The sequence below is a fragment of the Gymnoscopelus microlampas genome (genome assembly GCF_963454915.1).
Source record: "Gymnoscopelus microlampas genome assembly, chromosome: 13".
In the NCBI taxonomy this organism is placed as follows: Eukaryota; Metazoa; Chordata; class Actinopteri; order Myctophiformes; family Myctophidae; genus Gymnoscopelus; species Gymnoscopelus microlampas.
In genome coordinates this window covers 27,534,485-27,550,976 of record NC_139950.1, presented here as the reverse complement: position 1 = coordinate 27,550,976, position 16,492 = coordinate 27,534,485, and the positions used below count along the sequence as shown (strand labels likewise).

Here is a 16,492-nt window from a genome sequence, read left to right as displayed (position 1 = left end):
TTAAGAAAATTTGATAAATGTGGAATATTATAACATTTGAACAACACAAATCTTGTATGGGGGTCCCTGGCATCAAATATCTTCAGATCGGGGGAGTCTTGTATAATTACATACCACTGGTTTATACAACATTCAGGAAACAAGTCCAAATAAGCAACTACACTTTAGAGGAAATAAAACAACCAAAAACGCAACCCGCAACTACCAATATTTAAGCAACTTTACAGAAAAACAAGCCAAAAGTCGCTTATAATAATCACACCTGGCAACACTGGTTTAGTACTTGATCCTGGAAGTCCGTAGCTCACTGTGGAAGTCATAGCTCCGTTCCGTCAGCAGAAATTGGACTTCCGGTTTTCGACCTAGCGGAAATAAGGGTTCCGGTTGCCTTCAAAATAAGATCGTGAATTTTTTATGTTTTTTAAAAGACACAAATCTAATTTAAAAATACATTTATGATATATGCCTTTTAAATGGCTCATACTAAAACACTTCTAAGTGGCAAGTTTAAAAAAAAAAGACACAATTGTATTTAAAGAATACATTTATGATGTACAGTATGTCTTTTTAAATGGTTGTTCCAGTTTGAAATTGGCTATTGACCCCCATTAAATGTGCACTTAGCACTGTTTTGCACTTTAACTGGATATTGATTTGTGTGTGTTATATATATATGTATTGTTTTTGTATTGTTTGTCCATTGTTGTAATAATGCTGACTCTAGGCCAGGTCACTCTTGGAAAATGATGATGAAATAATATTGTTTATTGCAGAAGCAAATAAACAATGATAAAAGAGACCACAAAATATGCTACAAATAATAATAGTAGATAGTGCAGGTGAGATAAAAAAAAAGAAGAATTTGGGGTTTATAAAGTTGATCTCACCTATTTAAAAACTAAAATACAATACAAATACAAATGTAATCAGAAAAAAATCATTAAAAATGTATATTATTTAACAACATATATACAACATGGAAACACAGCATAAAAAAGATAGAGGACAGAAATATTAGTAAATTTGTAGTTTGTGTGTGTGTGTGTGTGTGTGTGTGTGTGTGTGTGTGTGTGTGTGTGTGTGTGTGTGTGTGTGTGTGTGTGTGTGTGTGTGTGTGTGTACTTCTCCATAACTGAGCGCCCATAAACTTGATAGAAAATGGATACAGACCAGTACAGAATGCTGGTGAACATTTGAGAGATAATTTGTAAAAAAAGGAAAGTGGCGGGCCGCCCAGTGCGGCCTGAGGTAAGAAAAGTGCCATTTTCAGACAATACTGGACACTGGACAGGAGACGGCTGTTGGCGCTAGCACTTTTGACATACGCACACGTTCAGGGAGACCCCCTCTACAACGCCACACTCGGCGCTAAGCGGAAGAGGTGTATTTGGAAAAGTGGCGGGCCGTCCAGTGAGGTCAGGGATCAGAAAAGGTCAATTTTCAGTGCATATAGACTTCACAAATTGGGCGCTGGACACGAGATAGCTATTTGCGGGGGCACGTGTGACATACGCACGCGTTCAGGGAGACCCCCTCTACAACGCCACACTCTCCGCTAAGCGGGAGAGGTGTAAAAAAAAGTGTGGCGGGCCGTCCAGTGAGGTCAGAGGTCAGAAAAGTGCCGTTTTCAGTGCGTAGCCTATACCAATTGGACACTGGACCGGAGACGGACACGTGTGCCAACACTTGTGACATACTCACGCGTTCGGGGAGACCCCCTCTACAACGCCACACTCTCCGCTAAGCGGCACAGGTGTAAAAAAAAGTGTGGCGGACCGTCCAGTGAGGTCAGAGGTCAGAAAAGTGCCGTTTACAGTACATAGCCTATACAAATTGGACACTGGACCGGAGACGGACATGTGTGCCAACACTTGTGACATACTCACGCGTTCGGGGAGACCCCCTCTACAACGCCACACTCTCCGCTAAGCGGCACAGGTGTAAAAAAAAGTGTGGCGGACCGTCCAGTGAGGTCAGAGGTCAGAAAAGTGCCGTTTTCAGTGCGTAGCCTATACCAATTGGACACTGGACCGGAGACGGACACGTGTGCCAACACTTGTGACATACTCACGCGTTCGGGGAGACCCCCTCTACAACGCCACACTCTCCGCTAAGCGGCACAGGTGTAAAAAAAAGTGTGGCGGACCGTCCAGTGAGGTCAGAGGTCAGAAAAGTGCCGTTTTCAGTGCGTAGCCTATACCAATTGGACACTGGACCGGAGACGGACACGTGTGCCAACACTTGTGACATACTCACGCGTTCGGGGAGACCCCCTCTACAACGCCACACTCTCCGCTAAGCGGCACAGGTGTAAAAAAAAGTGTGGCGGACCGTCCAGTGAGGTCAGAGGTCAGAAAGGTGCCGTTTACAGTACATAGCCTATACAAATTGGACACTGGACCGGAGACGGACATGTGTGCCAACACTTGTGACATACTCACGCGTTCGGGGAGACCCCCTCTACAACGCCACACTCTCCGCTAAGCGGCACAGGTGTAAAAAAAAGTGTGGCGGACCGTCCAGTGAGGTCAGAGGTCAGAAAGGTGCCGTTTACAGTACATAGCCTATACAAATTGGACACTGGACCGGAGACGGACACGTGTGCCAGCACTTGTGACATACACACGCGTTCGGGGAGACCCCCTCTACAACGCCACACTCTCCGCTAAGCCAGACAGGTGTATTTGGAAAAGCGGCGGGCCGTCCAGTGAGGTCAGGGGTCAGAAAACAGCCATTTTCAGTGCATAGACTCCACAAATTGGACGCTGGACATGAGACAGCTATTTGCCGTGGCACTTACTATTACTTACTTACAATTATAACAATCTGTTCTTGCTTACAATTGACCGCTGATCATTCAGGCTACAATCACAATTTAACACAAAAAATTGTAGATTAATATCACAGACTGAGGTTACCTGTTGTTGTCATGTCACTGTGACGCAGTGTTAATTTTTATTTAGTTTTAGTCATAGTCTTTTGAATAACATTTAATTTAGTTTTAGTCATATTTTATTCACCTTAAATGTTTGTTTTAGTGTAGTTTTAGTCGACTAAATATAATACGATTTTAGTCGACTAAATCTACAGTTGATTTTGTCGTCAAAAATGTATTTTGGCGGGCCTTGATGGCGTCGTAATGCTACATTTTACACTTGGTTGCATGCTGAAATTAGCCAATCTAGTGAATCTACTGCTGTGACTTCACGTATCAAATTAAATAAAATACCTTTTAAAAAGTTCTATTGATGTCACCTCCTTGTGACTCCATAATAAATCAAACCTACTCATTGGCTTTTTGGAAGAGGATGCAAGTCCCAGGAAGTGCCACAGAATATAATCAGGAAGTTTTAAAGCATCTTCTGTGTATACAGTACTGTTGCGTTGACCAGTTATTGATTGATATGTGTGGATACTCCCACAAAACAGACATGGCTATGGACAAGCCTTGCTTCTATTTCAGTTTCCCAGTTTGACATCAGTAAAACATTTCAATACCATTAATAAAGGCACACACCAACATCTCGTTCTGTGTCTCTCTCCGTTCCTGAGATATGACTGATGTAACATTGACTGTGACTATGATTGTGACCTTGAGCCATTTTTATAGGGCAGCCCAGAGATCATTTCTACCAAGTTCCATGAAAATCTGCAACTCTCTTCTATCAGGTAATGGATGTGGAGCCATTTCAAAATGTGTGACATTTTCAAAGAGAACTCTGGAACTAATCTGAACAAGAATCAAGAGGGATTTATTTGTCACTTACTCAATACAGGTACAAGCAATGAAATGGGAGCTGTTTCTACAGAGACTGTGCTAACACAACCAATGTCTTTTTAAAATCTAACTATATAAATGGCGACCAACTTCCGCACCCTCGGTGTCCACACCCCACAGCTCTGTGATCGACTAAACAACGCACCGCCAGACCACATGTCGCCAACTGACTCGCCACGGCCGCCGCGCTTAATTTACGCCTCGCGTAGGGGACATCTCACTGCTCACTCCACCTTTTCCACCGTGCAACATAATTAATTATACTCACCAAATGTCGGACAAAACGGAAGGGGAGGCAGCTTCGTACCGTTTACCGTGCGCACGACCTCATCACCACAACAGCACGCAGCCGCTGCGGGGTTTTTTTCCTTTTTTTCCAAACTTTTTTTTTGGTCACCATTTTCTCCAGGCACCATTTCTGGTGTAACGTCGGGTGTTTCTTTTCACCAGCCAATCACCTTTCACGTTGCCACGTCCGTTGCCACGTCGCGCTGACGTACGCTAAACAAGCGCTGCCGTGCGCACAATGCAAACGAGCCCAAAGGCGCGCAAAAATAAGCCGACCATTGCTTACACACAAAGTCAGACCTGGCAACGCAGCCTACGCCAATCATGTGTGAGAGATCTACAAGCTATGGGCCACAGACGCCACCGTATCTTAGCAACAACTACAGCGCTCACTCTCATTGGTCGTGTCACGCTAAGACCAGTCTCCAGACAATGGCATCGCAGACAGCTTGCTGTTACTGCTGTAGCCATCACAGGCAGTTGCAGCACGACGGACAGGGCGCTGTGATAGCTGCCATGTCGCTAACGCTAACCTGGTTGTCATGCCTGCAGCGGCTGTGCAATCACTTTGTCAACAATGCACGTTCGTGTGGTGAATGTCTATATTGCTGCTCAGTTCGTCCATTGTAGATGCTGTATGTTTGTGTGTGTCTTCTGGAGAACTATGTAGCTCCACAGCAACTACAGTAACTAACGTAATGGCAGGACCGCCCCCTGCAACGCATGTTAGGCTGCATTATGGTCATGTAGTAATTTCAGATAATTTCGCTCCGATTACAGCAGTGTTTATCAACCCTTTCACGCCGCCCCCCCCCCCCCCCAAATACACGTACTTGATCTGGGACCCCCCCATTCTGTTTGACTCCGTTCCACAAGTAAATATTGTGAAAATAGCCGATCTACAAGCTCCAAACGCCTCACCTTGACAGGCTTTGTAAGCTTGGACATCGGCTATTTTCTACATGATTGCCTCTTTCTTACATTCTTTGCCAATGTGGCCCATGTTTTCATAGCATAGTTTATTGACTACTTCTGTTGCAGAAATGGCCATTTCCTTTACTTTCGGTTTTTTATTGTCTCCGCCAGGCCGAAAGGCATGGCGCACGACTATGTTTCACCCCCTGTCCGTCCGTCTGTGATAGCTAATCTCTCACATCGTTGACTTGATCGCAGCAAAATAACAGCCCGATGTGGAGAGTCAGTGAGAGCTGGATAAACGACGTAAAATGTGTCAAAAGGAGTCTGTACGGCTGTCGATAAATGAACACATGACGTCGGTGGGAGAGGAGATATTGTGTCTTTTGGACAAACAGCAGCGTGGTGCTGATGTTTGTTGTGTGAAGCAGCTTAATGTCAGAGTGTTTGTGTTGGAGCGCCTCAGTGCGGCTGCAGAGTTCATGTGCAACCTCTTCCAGAGAGACACAGAGACACTAGAAACTCTGCTGGGGAAAAAAAAAACTGCTGGCCATTGACTTTCCTATGGACATTGATCTACACACTGCAGGTATATCTGCTACACACACAACATCAAACTACACACTGCAGGTATGATGCAGCGTTTGCATTACAGCCAGCATGCCAGCGTAGTTCCCATATGGTTTCAAGGTGGGCTCAACCATATGGACCCCATGTCAGCAATGTCAGCGGCATCCACTTCAGTCCCAACTGCGATGCCCATGCAGGCTATAAGTAGCTTCTACCTGGCCCTTAGGTGGGCCCCAACTAGCCATGTTTATGTAGGACCAAGGCGGGTCCTAACTGGGTTTGCCCATGCAGGCTTTAACTGGGTTCTACCTGGGCCCTAGGTGTACCCTAACCAACCACAGTGCAGTGCCCATCGCTCCAATTGTTGTGACGTCAGGGCTCTCAATACTGCACATTGGTGGAGGAGGAGGGGCCGCAGGGCGACCGCACACATCGCTGAACCAATGGTAGCCCACGGATGTTTCCTCTGTGGATTTACAATCTGCCCCTCTATGCCACATATCATCCGCACTACAGGGTCTTCACTGACCGAGCCACGGCCCCACTGACCCTCATGACGCTACGCCACTTAAACGTGCGGCAGCATGCGCTGGGTTGCCAGGTTTGCACCGCCTGCGCCAGAAACAAGCAAGCACCTTCATGAAACAAAAAAAAACACCGAAATGGTCCGCAATGTTCCAGGGGTGTCCCCGCGCGTCCCAACACTCCACAGGGGGTCAGTGGACCATCAGGGGGTCCGCGGACCCCCTGTGGACCCCCTGAAACATAACAAATATTATTTCTTCAAATTTTTTCCTTTTTCAAAAAAACTTTTCCACAGTTTCACTCCGGCGATTTGGGTCCCCCAATATACACACGGCCACGCTGGGCCCCGTGCGCGGCTGGGGTTGAGGGGGGCGTAGCCCCCCGAAACTCTAGTTATAGATAACAGGAAAAAAATGAAAGTACAGATGGAATGGCATGTATGATAATTGATAAACCTCTTAAAACATGTATAATAATCTGTAGCAGCAGTGCCAAATGTGCAAAAATAGAAGATAGCAACGCATTGCAGGCTTGCAGGCTTATGCAATTAAGAGCGTCTGCTAAATGCCTAAATGCCTAAATTGTAAATCGCATTGTGAGCTTGTATATCGCCTATTTTAACTATTTTAAAATAGTCCCAGTCCCACACGTACAGTCCCAGTCGGCAAAGTGTCACCTGGTACTACCAGGTGACCAATTGACACTTATTTGCACTTTTCTGACCTCTGACCTCACTGGACGGCCCGGCACACTTTTTTTTACACCTCTCCCGCTTAGCGGAGAGTATGGCAGTGTAGAGGGGGTCTCCCCGAACGCGTGTGTATGTCACAAGTGCTGCCATCGGCAGCTGTCTCCGGTCCAGTGTCCACTATTGTCTGAAAATGGCAGAAAAGGGCACTTTTCTGACCTCTGACCTCACTGGACGGCCCGCCACACTTTTTTTTTACACCTCTCCCGCTTAGCGGAGAGTGTGGCAGTGTAGAGGGGGTCTCCCCGAACGCGTGAGTATGTCACAAGTGTTGGCACACGTGTCCGTCTCCGGTCCAGTGTCCAATTGGTATAGGCTATGCACTGTAAACGGCACTTTTCTGACCTCTGACCTCACTGGACGGTCCGCCACACTTTTTTTTACACCTGTGCCGCTTAGCGGAGAGTGTGGCGTTGTAGAGGGGGTCTCCCCGAACGCGTGAGTATGTCACAAGTGTTGGCACACGTGTCCGTCTCCGGTCCAGTGTCCAATTGGTATAGGCTACGCACTGAAAACGGCACTTTTCTGACCTCTGACCTCACTGGACGGTCCGCCACACTTTTTTTTACACCTGTGCCGCTTAGCGGAGAGTGTGGCAGTGTAGAGGGGGTCTCCCCGAACGCGTGAGTATGTCACAAGTGTTGGCACACGTGTCCGTCTCCGGTCCAGTGTCCAATTGGTATAGGCTACGCACTGAAAACGGCACTTTTCTGACCTCTGACCTCACTGGACGGTCCGCCACACTTTTTTTTACACCTGTGCCGCTTAGCGGAGAGTGTGGCAGTGTAGAGGGGGTCTCCCCGAACGCGTGAGTATGTCACAAGTGTTGGCACACGTGTCCGTCTCCGGTCCAGTGTCCAATTGGTATAGGCTACGCACTGAAAACGGCACTTTTCTGACCTCTGACCTCACTGGACGGTCCGCCACACTTTTTTTTACACCTGTGCCGCTTAGCGGAGAGTTTGGCGTTGTAGAGGGGGTCTCCCCGAACGCGTGAGTATGTCACAAGTGTTGGCACACGTGTCCGTCTCCGGTCCAGTGTCCAATTGGTATAGGCTATGCACTGTAAACGGCACTTTTCTGACCTCTGACCTCACTGGACGGTCCGCCACACTTTTTTTTACACCTGTGCCGCTTAGCGGAGAGTGTGGCGTTGTAGAGGGGGTCTCCCCGAACGCGTGAGTATGTCACAAGTGTTGGCACACGTGTCCGTCTCCGGTCCAGTGTCCAATTGGTATAGGCTACGCACTGTAAACGGCACTTTTCTGACCTCTGACCTCACTGGACGGTCCGCCACACTTTTTTTTACACCTGTGCCGCTTAGCGGAGAGTGTGGCGTTGTAGAGGGGGTCTCCCCGAACGCGTGAGTATGTCACAAGTGTTGGCACACGTGTCCGTCTCCGGTCCAGTGTCCAATTGGTATAGGCTACGCACTGTAAACGGCACTTTTCTGACCTCTGACCTCACTGGACGGTCCGCCACACTTTTTTTTACACCTGTGCCGCTTAGCGGAGAGTGTGGCGTTGTAGAGGGGGTCTCCCCGAACGCGTGAGTATGTCACAAGTGTTGGCACACGTGTCCGTCTCCGGTCCAGTGTCCAATTTGTATAGGCTATGTACTGTAAACGGCACTTTTCTGACCTCTGACCTCACTGGACGGTCCGCCACACTTTTTTTTTACACCTGTGCCGCTTAGCGGAGAGTGTGGCGTTGTAGAGGGGGTCTCCCCGAACGCGTGAGTATGTCACAAGTGTTGGCACACATGTCCGTCTCCGGTCCAGTGTCCAATTGGTATAGGCTATGTACTGAAAACGGCACTTTTCTGACCTCTGACCTCACTGGACGGTCCGCCACACTTTTTTTTACACCTGTGCCGCTTAGCGGAGAGTTTGGCGTTGTAGAGGGGGTCTCCCCGAACGCGTCAGTATGTCACAAGTGTTGGCACACGTGTCCGTTGCCGGTCCAGTGTCCAATTGGTATAGGCTATGTACTGAAAACGGCACTTTTCTGACCTCTGACCTCACTGGACGGTCCGCCACACTTTTTTTTACACCTGTGCCGCTTAGCGGAGAGTTTGGCGTTGTAGAGGGGGTCTCCCCGAACGCGTCAGTATGTCACAAGTGTTGGCACACGTGTCCGTCTCCGGTCCAGTGTCCAATTTGTATAGGCTACGCACTGTAAACGGCACTTTTCTGACCTCTGACCTCACTGGACGGTCCGCCACACTTTTTTTTACACCTGTGCCGCTTAGCGGAGAGTGTGGCGTTGTAGAGGGGGTCTCCCCGAACGCGTGAGTATGTCACAAGTGTTGGCACACGTGTCCGTCTCCGGTCCAGTGTCCAATTTGTATAGGCTATGTACTGTAAACGGCACTTTTCTGACCTCTGACCTCACTGGACGGTCCGCCACACTTTTTTTTTACACCTGTGCCGCTTAGCGGAGAGTGTGGCGTTGTAGAGGGGGTCTCCCCGAACGCGTGAGTATGTCACAAGTGTTGGCACACATGTCCGTCTCCGGTCCAGTGTCCAATTGGTATAGGCTATGTACTGAAAACGGCACTTTTCTGACCTCTGACCTCACTGGACGGTCCGCCACACTTTTTTTTACACCTGTGCCGCTTAGCGGAGAGTTTGGCGTTGTAGAGGGGGTCTCCCCGAACGCGTCAGTATGTCACAAGTGTTGGCACACGTGTCCGTTGCCGGTCCAGTGTCCAATTGGTATAGGCTATGTACTGAAAACGGCACTTTTCTGACCTCTGACCTCACTGGACGGTCCGCCACACTTTTTTTTACACCTGTGCCGCTTAGCGGAGAGTTTGGCGTTGTAGAGGGGGTCTCCCCGAACGCGTCAGTATGTCACAAGTGTTGGCACACGTGTCCGTCTCCGGTCCAGTGTCCAATTTCTATAGGCTATGCACTCCATTGAACAACATTTATCCATTTAGATACATTTTTTATCTTTTAAAAAACGTTTTTGTTACACAGAAACATAATATGTGTTGTATAGCTTCGTTTAAATGCTTAATTTATAGTTTTAATGTGCAAATGAACCGTTTTTCAATGGTTTTCAATGGTTTCTTTTTACTCTAGAGGGTACTCTTATTCTGAAGGGATCGTCAACCGGAAGTCTTATTTCTGCTCCGTTATTTCTGCTGACGGAACACAGCTGGAAGTCATGTGATCTTGTCTCTAAAGTTCAAGAGTTTTACTTTCATTCATTTGGAACGAAACTTTAAGCTTAGACTACTAATTGGGAGCCAGTGCCACTAATTATCTAAACACATACACAGTGTGCGAGAAGAGGTTGGAAGAGGTTTAGTTTTAGAGTTAAATCGATATAAATTGAAATGACAGTTATTAAGTCTGAATCCCTGGTGATTGCTGGTGCTGGTACGGTGGAGACGTTCACCTTAACATCAGATCACCTCGAGGTGGAGATCCTTAACCTAGGCTGCATCATCAAGTCCATCAAGAGCAAGGGCAGGAATGGACAGATGGATGACCTGGTCAACGGCTATGATAATCTGGAAGGTAGGCTACATGTACAGGAAGACTGTAACTGTACTGTTTGAACATACTTTACAAGTAATAATTGACCCTGATGGCAATTAAGTGCAGTATGCCTAGGTAATGGTGAGTTAAAAGGTCTGCGATGATAGCTGGTGTTATGGCCCCTGTTTGAGGGCCACAAGAAAAAGGGGGAAACATACAAGAGGGTAGGCAAAAAAAAGTGATGATTTTTATTAACAAAGGGTGAACATATAAAGTAAAAATAAATAGGTAACAGTGGCAGAGAAACATGCTTCCTAAATTAACTAAGACTAACTAAATACAAGTGTTCTTCTGTGGCCACGCCTGTGACCCAGCGAGGATTTAGGAAAGTGCAGATGGTTAAGGGCAGGTGTTTTATGCTCAGTGGGGAGACCAGTGACGAGGTGTCTCCTAGTTGTCTCCCCTTCCCCTGATTACCTCTCCAATCAGCACCCTGCAAGACAGAGGCACACAATCTTGGCAAAGGTTGTACTTGGCAAATTACAGTCACACTGGCAACATGACTTAAACATGATATATCAACACGCTTATGGGCCAACATTGGTTGTAAACTATGACTGATCAGCTAGGTTAATTTCGGTGAATAATTTTCTGTTATCTTTATGCACAATCTGTCAGAAAGGTGAAAAATGCTGTTCATATTTTCATCACTGTTACTGCTTTTTTATGTCAGTACTGAGAAGGTAAAACAGAGAAAGGAACCTACTCTATTTGTTTTCATTCCGTGGGATAGACTAAAAGTGTCATACGTCTCAGAGTATAGAACAGAGTAATAACTTGAGTAAAAATTGCACTGTTGTCAGACCGGATTGTGCATCAACAACCACATAATTGCAATGCCCCTGGTTCAATTCAAGGAGAGACAAATGTTGCATGTTGTTCCCACTATCAGCCTGTAGCTTCCTCTCTCTATATATCTTATCAAAATGAAATAAAAATAAAATAATGTGGCCTGTGATTGCAGATTATTTGTCGAACCCGCGTTATTTTGGTGCGCTGGTGGGTCGGGTGGCCAACAGGATTGCTGGGGGCAAGTTCACAGTGGAAGGAACACAGTACCAGCTGGATATTAATAATGGACCAAATGCACTGCATGGTGGTCTCAGAGGCTTCAATAAGGTACTGTATGCACTGCAGTATGCACACACTCTGCATACAAGAGGCAAGTTTCTATTCTAATTAATTTCATGTTTGTATCGCTATGCCCTGCTACACCTGTTAACTGTATTGTCTGTCTCTCTGGTCAGGCTATCTGGCTGTCTGAGATCGTGGAAGGAGGCGTACGTTTGAGTCACACGAGCCCAGATGGAGATCAGGGCTATCCTGGAGATCTCCAAGTCTCTGTGACCTACAGTTTACAGGTACATTAGAACAACACATTTCACTTAAAATGCAGTAACTGACTGTCAAGAAAGATACAGTAATATGATATATCTAATCTTCAGCACTAATACATACATCAAAGGTTCCCAGGTGCACAGTAGTCTCCATCAAAATGAAATCAATCTTTTTTTTTGTCACTTTGACATTCATCAGCTCACTGTGGTTTCTTGCAGGGGGAAACCCTCACAGCCCTGTATCAGGCCCGCTCCACCAGAACCACCCCCATCAACCTAACCAACCATTCCTACTTCAACCTGGCTGGACAGGTAAGAGTACTTGTCTACTGAACTGTCTTTGCTAAATAGTTATACTCGGTCATGTGACAGCTCTTCAACCGGAACCCAGGCATTGACATTTGAAAGGGTAAACCTCTTTAGACAAATCATATTGTTTTCAAGGGCTTCCCAGGCAATAATTTGAGGATCAAGGCATGTGCGAGCCATGCACATTTGCTACAATATTTCCAGCCAGTCACAGTTAGATTACCCCCATTGATAGTGGCCTCGGCTCCCTTATAAGCAAGGGTGCACTGGTCGCTTCACGCGTGTCAGTATTTTTTTCACGCACAGGTACGATACGGATATGCACGCACATACACGCATAGGCTCAGCATTTTGACTTCAGTGGCCACTGCTGCCAGAGTCCTGTCTGCGCGCAACAATGCCTCAGCCACCGTTGAAGAAGAGAAAGATACTTGTTCAAAGCAAACTTTTTCAGCTCCTATAATTCAAGGTATTCCCAGAGAAGATTTACAAAGACTAAAACTAAGCTAAAAACTAGTCATTTCCTATACACTATTTTGTTAGTTTTAGTTGACTATAGTAACGTGTGTGTGTGTGTGTGTGTGTGTGTGTGTGTGTGTGTGTGTGTGTGTGTGTGTGTGTGCGCGCGCAGGGTGCATCTAATATCTATGACCATGAAGTGTCCATCAACGCCCAGTCTTACCTGCCCGTGAACGAGACATCAATTCCTACTGGTATAAATGTGTTCACTTGACCAAGGCGCACGCACACAAATAATGAATAGTATATAAAAAAAACTTTTTACAGTGGTAAAACAGATCTACTTGATTTCATGTGTAATCATTTCATTCAATGCTTGAATTATTGCTGTTACAAAGCCTTTCATTCATGAAGCCGCTCCCTCTTTACAGGAGAGGTCAGAGAAGTGGAAGGCACGCCATTTGACCTCAGAAAGCCTGGTTTGATTTGCTCTCGTCTGAAGGAAGTTTCAGGACCAGGATTTGACCACAACTTCTGTTTGGCTTCACCTGGGGACCCCTGGAAAGAGAGACCTGCAGCCAGGTGAGATGCATCAGTGAATATGGGCAAAACTTTGAATATACACACTGAAACATAGCACAGCAGAGTACATCAAATGGGAAATGGATTATGGAAATGATTATATTTGCTGTAGTAGGCTGCAGTATAATAAGAAATCTCCCTTCTACCTTTCTTCTCCCCTTTCTCTTAACAGGGTCTGTCACCCAGCCAGTGGGCGGGTCCTGGAGGTTTCAACAAGCCAACCAGGAATCCAGTTCTACACTGCAAATTTCCTGGATGGCTCTCTGACTGGAAAGGGTGGAACCAGTTACATGAAGCATAGCTCCTTCTGTCTGGAGACTCAGAACTGGCCTGATGCTGTGAACCAGGTACAGTACCAACAAACAAACAAACCACAACACAGCAGAAACACATTGTGGTATGGCATGTTCTGTGTGTGGAGTTTACATGTTTTCCATGGGTGCGTCTCAGGTCCTTGATTAAAATCCTTGTTTTCTACACCTGCGTCTTTTACTTGCGTCGTCCCTCCCACTGTTTAAAAAAGGAAAAAAAGAACAAGAGGCATTAAATGAGATGAAGAGCATTCAAAAAAAGAACCATCTTCTGTTATCGATCAGTATCACTGCAGGAACTTTCCCTGGACCAAACAATGCATACTACAATACCCAGAATGCTTTGCTCTAGCTTTACATTCGTCCTCAGAGCTAGTCTCGCACAGCCAGCGGAGACGTATGTAGCTGCAGAGAATCACCATTGACCTGACCATTCAAATATGTACTTCACATTTGTGGCCCTCAAATATGTCAGGTTACTTCACATTTGTGGCCCTCAGCCACATACTGTTAAAGTTATGCCTGTAGTTGTCCTCCAGCCAAGTGGTTTTCATAGCCAGTGACATCAGAATGTACATCAGTGTATGACAGGCAACCAAGAACAAGACCATGACCTTTCATAATTTGTCTGTTCTCTCTGTGTGATTTGTTTAGGGTTCATTCCCGGACTCTCTTCTGCGTCCAGGTGAAGAATATCGCCAAGTCACACATTACACCTTCACTACCATCTGACCTCTGGAGGACAGACGTGCAACTTTTAGTGTTTGTTGCATCCCCTATGGGCAGAAGTCCATAGGGGAAGCTCTTTCGGAGGTGCACTCTATAGAGGCCCCTCAACATGCATTGTTTACACAAATCACCCAAAAAAGAACAAAGATGTCTGTTATATGTGGATGCATATTGAATCGCACATGAGATTGTACTTACAAAAGATACACAACACGTTACACTAAAATATTGTCGGAAATGTACGACCAGCTTAGTGAATGAGGCCCAGTAAATTGGTATTAACACGATCAATTGCCCAATTGCACCACTCAGAGAATGTTTCATCCAGTTCAGTTTCCCACTTGTTCCTAATCTTGACTAAAGGGACCATATCAAAACAGGTGAGAGGGATAAATATTTGAATTATGACCTTTTTGACCTGGTGTAAGTGTTAGGTCATCCTAAGGTTGATCTCTCAAGACTAAGAGGGATATTGAGTTTACACAGAAATGTCTGATCAGAAAGTAATGTAGTGTAGTGGGGCAAATTATACTTCAGTGCATTCCATCTAAAAAAAACTAGTTAAAATATTATTTTCAAAGAGATCTGAAAATTTGGTAAGACCTTTGTCTCTCCAGATTAGCCAATTAAACCCTACAGGTACACATTTAAGTTGACCACGGTCCCCCAGGGCTATATAACTATTTACAATAAAAAAACAACTAATAATCATTTGTATTTTATTCAGAACTACAAGCCTTGGGATGTGTTGTGACTCGAGTGAGGTTGTAGATCTGATTCCTTCTTCTGGTGGACATGTTTTTTCACAAACTTGAGAAAATGTAATGTACGCTGAGACATAGGCTCAGTTGGGATGTAATGTCAGTGCTTTAATACTTCAGACTGATAAGCCATAACTAGAATGTGTATATATATATATTTTTTTTCTTTAATTGAGATCTGTATGCTTTTGCTTAAATTATTCTTGTATCCCCTTTTTTGTTCGTTTGAATATTAGTGTATATCCTTCCATTGCATATTGCGATGGAAGGTATATGTACTAATCTCATTAGCACAATTTAGCCTTTTTTCCAATTCTTTCTTGATTATTAATTAATTAATTTCCTTAATTTTTGTACTTAGTTTTTTACTTCCTCTATAGGAAATGTATTATTTTTCTTCCCCTAGGACCAAAGGGAGGACGATGGGAGGGTATGTATTGTTCTGTGTGTTTGTGTAATATGAAAGGAAAAAAATAGGTGTCTTTGAAATTGTAATACTGCTGTATATGAAAGGAAAAAAAGAGGTGTCTTTGAAATTGTAATACTGCTGTATATGAAAGGAAAAAAAGAGGTGTCTTTGAAATTGTAATACTGCTGTATATGCATAATTGTGCTGCACACTCTGAATACATTGTATTTGAAAAAATGAAAAGATATTTGGTGCTCAGCACTCATTTTCTTGTTATCTTCTCCTAAATTAAGTGCATACATGCATATCTAAATCAGGTCCTATGTTACACAGATTTTGTCCAAAAACCCATCTTGCTGATCAGTCCAGGGGTGTGAGATTAGCTCGAGGCACACAGACAGACCCTCTTATAGACAGTTGGCCTCTCCTGTAAAGTATCTTTCTCTCTCCTGTAAAATGTCAATGATTTTCACGTTGTCCATCTGCAAATAAATGCGATTATTAATTGATTGTATATATAATATATAATGCGAAACGCAATGCGTTTTGAGCGTGTATCATGTCTGTCTGTCTGATATCATGGTTGCGAGACTGGCATCATAGACCAGGATATAGGTACCAGCGAGTGAGCATATATGGTCAAGTGCAGACGAGGTGACATCAGCTGTATCTAACATCTAACCCAGGTTCAGGGTACGCTACAGCAGACCTTGCGTAGAGCAAACAAGGCAGTGTTGAGCTTGAGGCTTTATTTCAGTCAGTATCATGTTTTGTGAGTCTTGTGTTGACTGGAATCAGGATAACCATTAAATGGATCTGTACTAACCACAACCAGCAGGTGGCAGTAAGAATCAAATCACCCCCAGGATCAGCACTCTGAGAGGCAACCAACCCGGAAGTTATTTGCATTGTTTATGTTGAATGTAGGGTTGCCATGTCTACTCATTATAAGCGATTTGGGCTTGTTTTTCTGTAAAGTCGCTTGATGCAGGGACTCCCATACAAGATTTTTTACAGGATTCTTTTCTTCTTAAAAAAAAAAAAGATCTACAACGCCAGAACGCATCGTGACGCGTTGTGAGCTTGTAGATCATCTGTTTTCAAATAACCATAGCTAGTCGCTTCTTTTGGGCTTGTTCTCATAGACCTGGTTGCTTATTTCTCTCGCAAAACCTGGCAACACTGCAACCAACGCGGAAGTGCTTTGCATTGTTTATGTTG

General features: G+C 45.1%; 1 protein-coding gene across 2 annotated transcripts; it reads left to right on the top strand.

Annotated features, from left to right (window-relative positions):
* The first annotated feature begins 291 nt into the window (after positions 1–291).
* Positions 292–15,753, top strand: galm (galactose mutarotase). 2 transcript variants are annotated; one of them, XR_014602062.1, is made up of 10 exons: positions 292–309; positions 9,989–10,353; positions 11,339–11,493; positions 11,622–11,735; positions 11,931–12,023; positions 12,652–12,733; positions 12,911–13,061; positions 13,234–13,408; positions 14,027–15,386; positions 15,434–15,753. XR_014602062.1 is itself a non-coding variant. In XM_084075940.1 (9 exons), exons 2-9 carry the CDS (start codon positions 10,170–10,172, stop codon positions 14,102–14,104), a joined length of 1,032 nt encoding a protein of 343 aa, XP_083932066.1. In that variant the 5' UTR covers positions 292–309; positions 9,989–10,169; the 3' UTR covers positions 14,105–15,753. The 2 variants fall into 2 exon arrangements, 1 of the variants encoding a protein (XP_083932066.1); XM_084075940.1 differs by having other exon boundaries at positions 14,027–15,753.
* Positions 15,754–16,492: the final 739 nt, after the last annotated feature.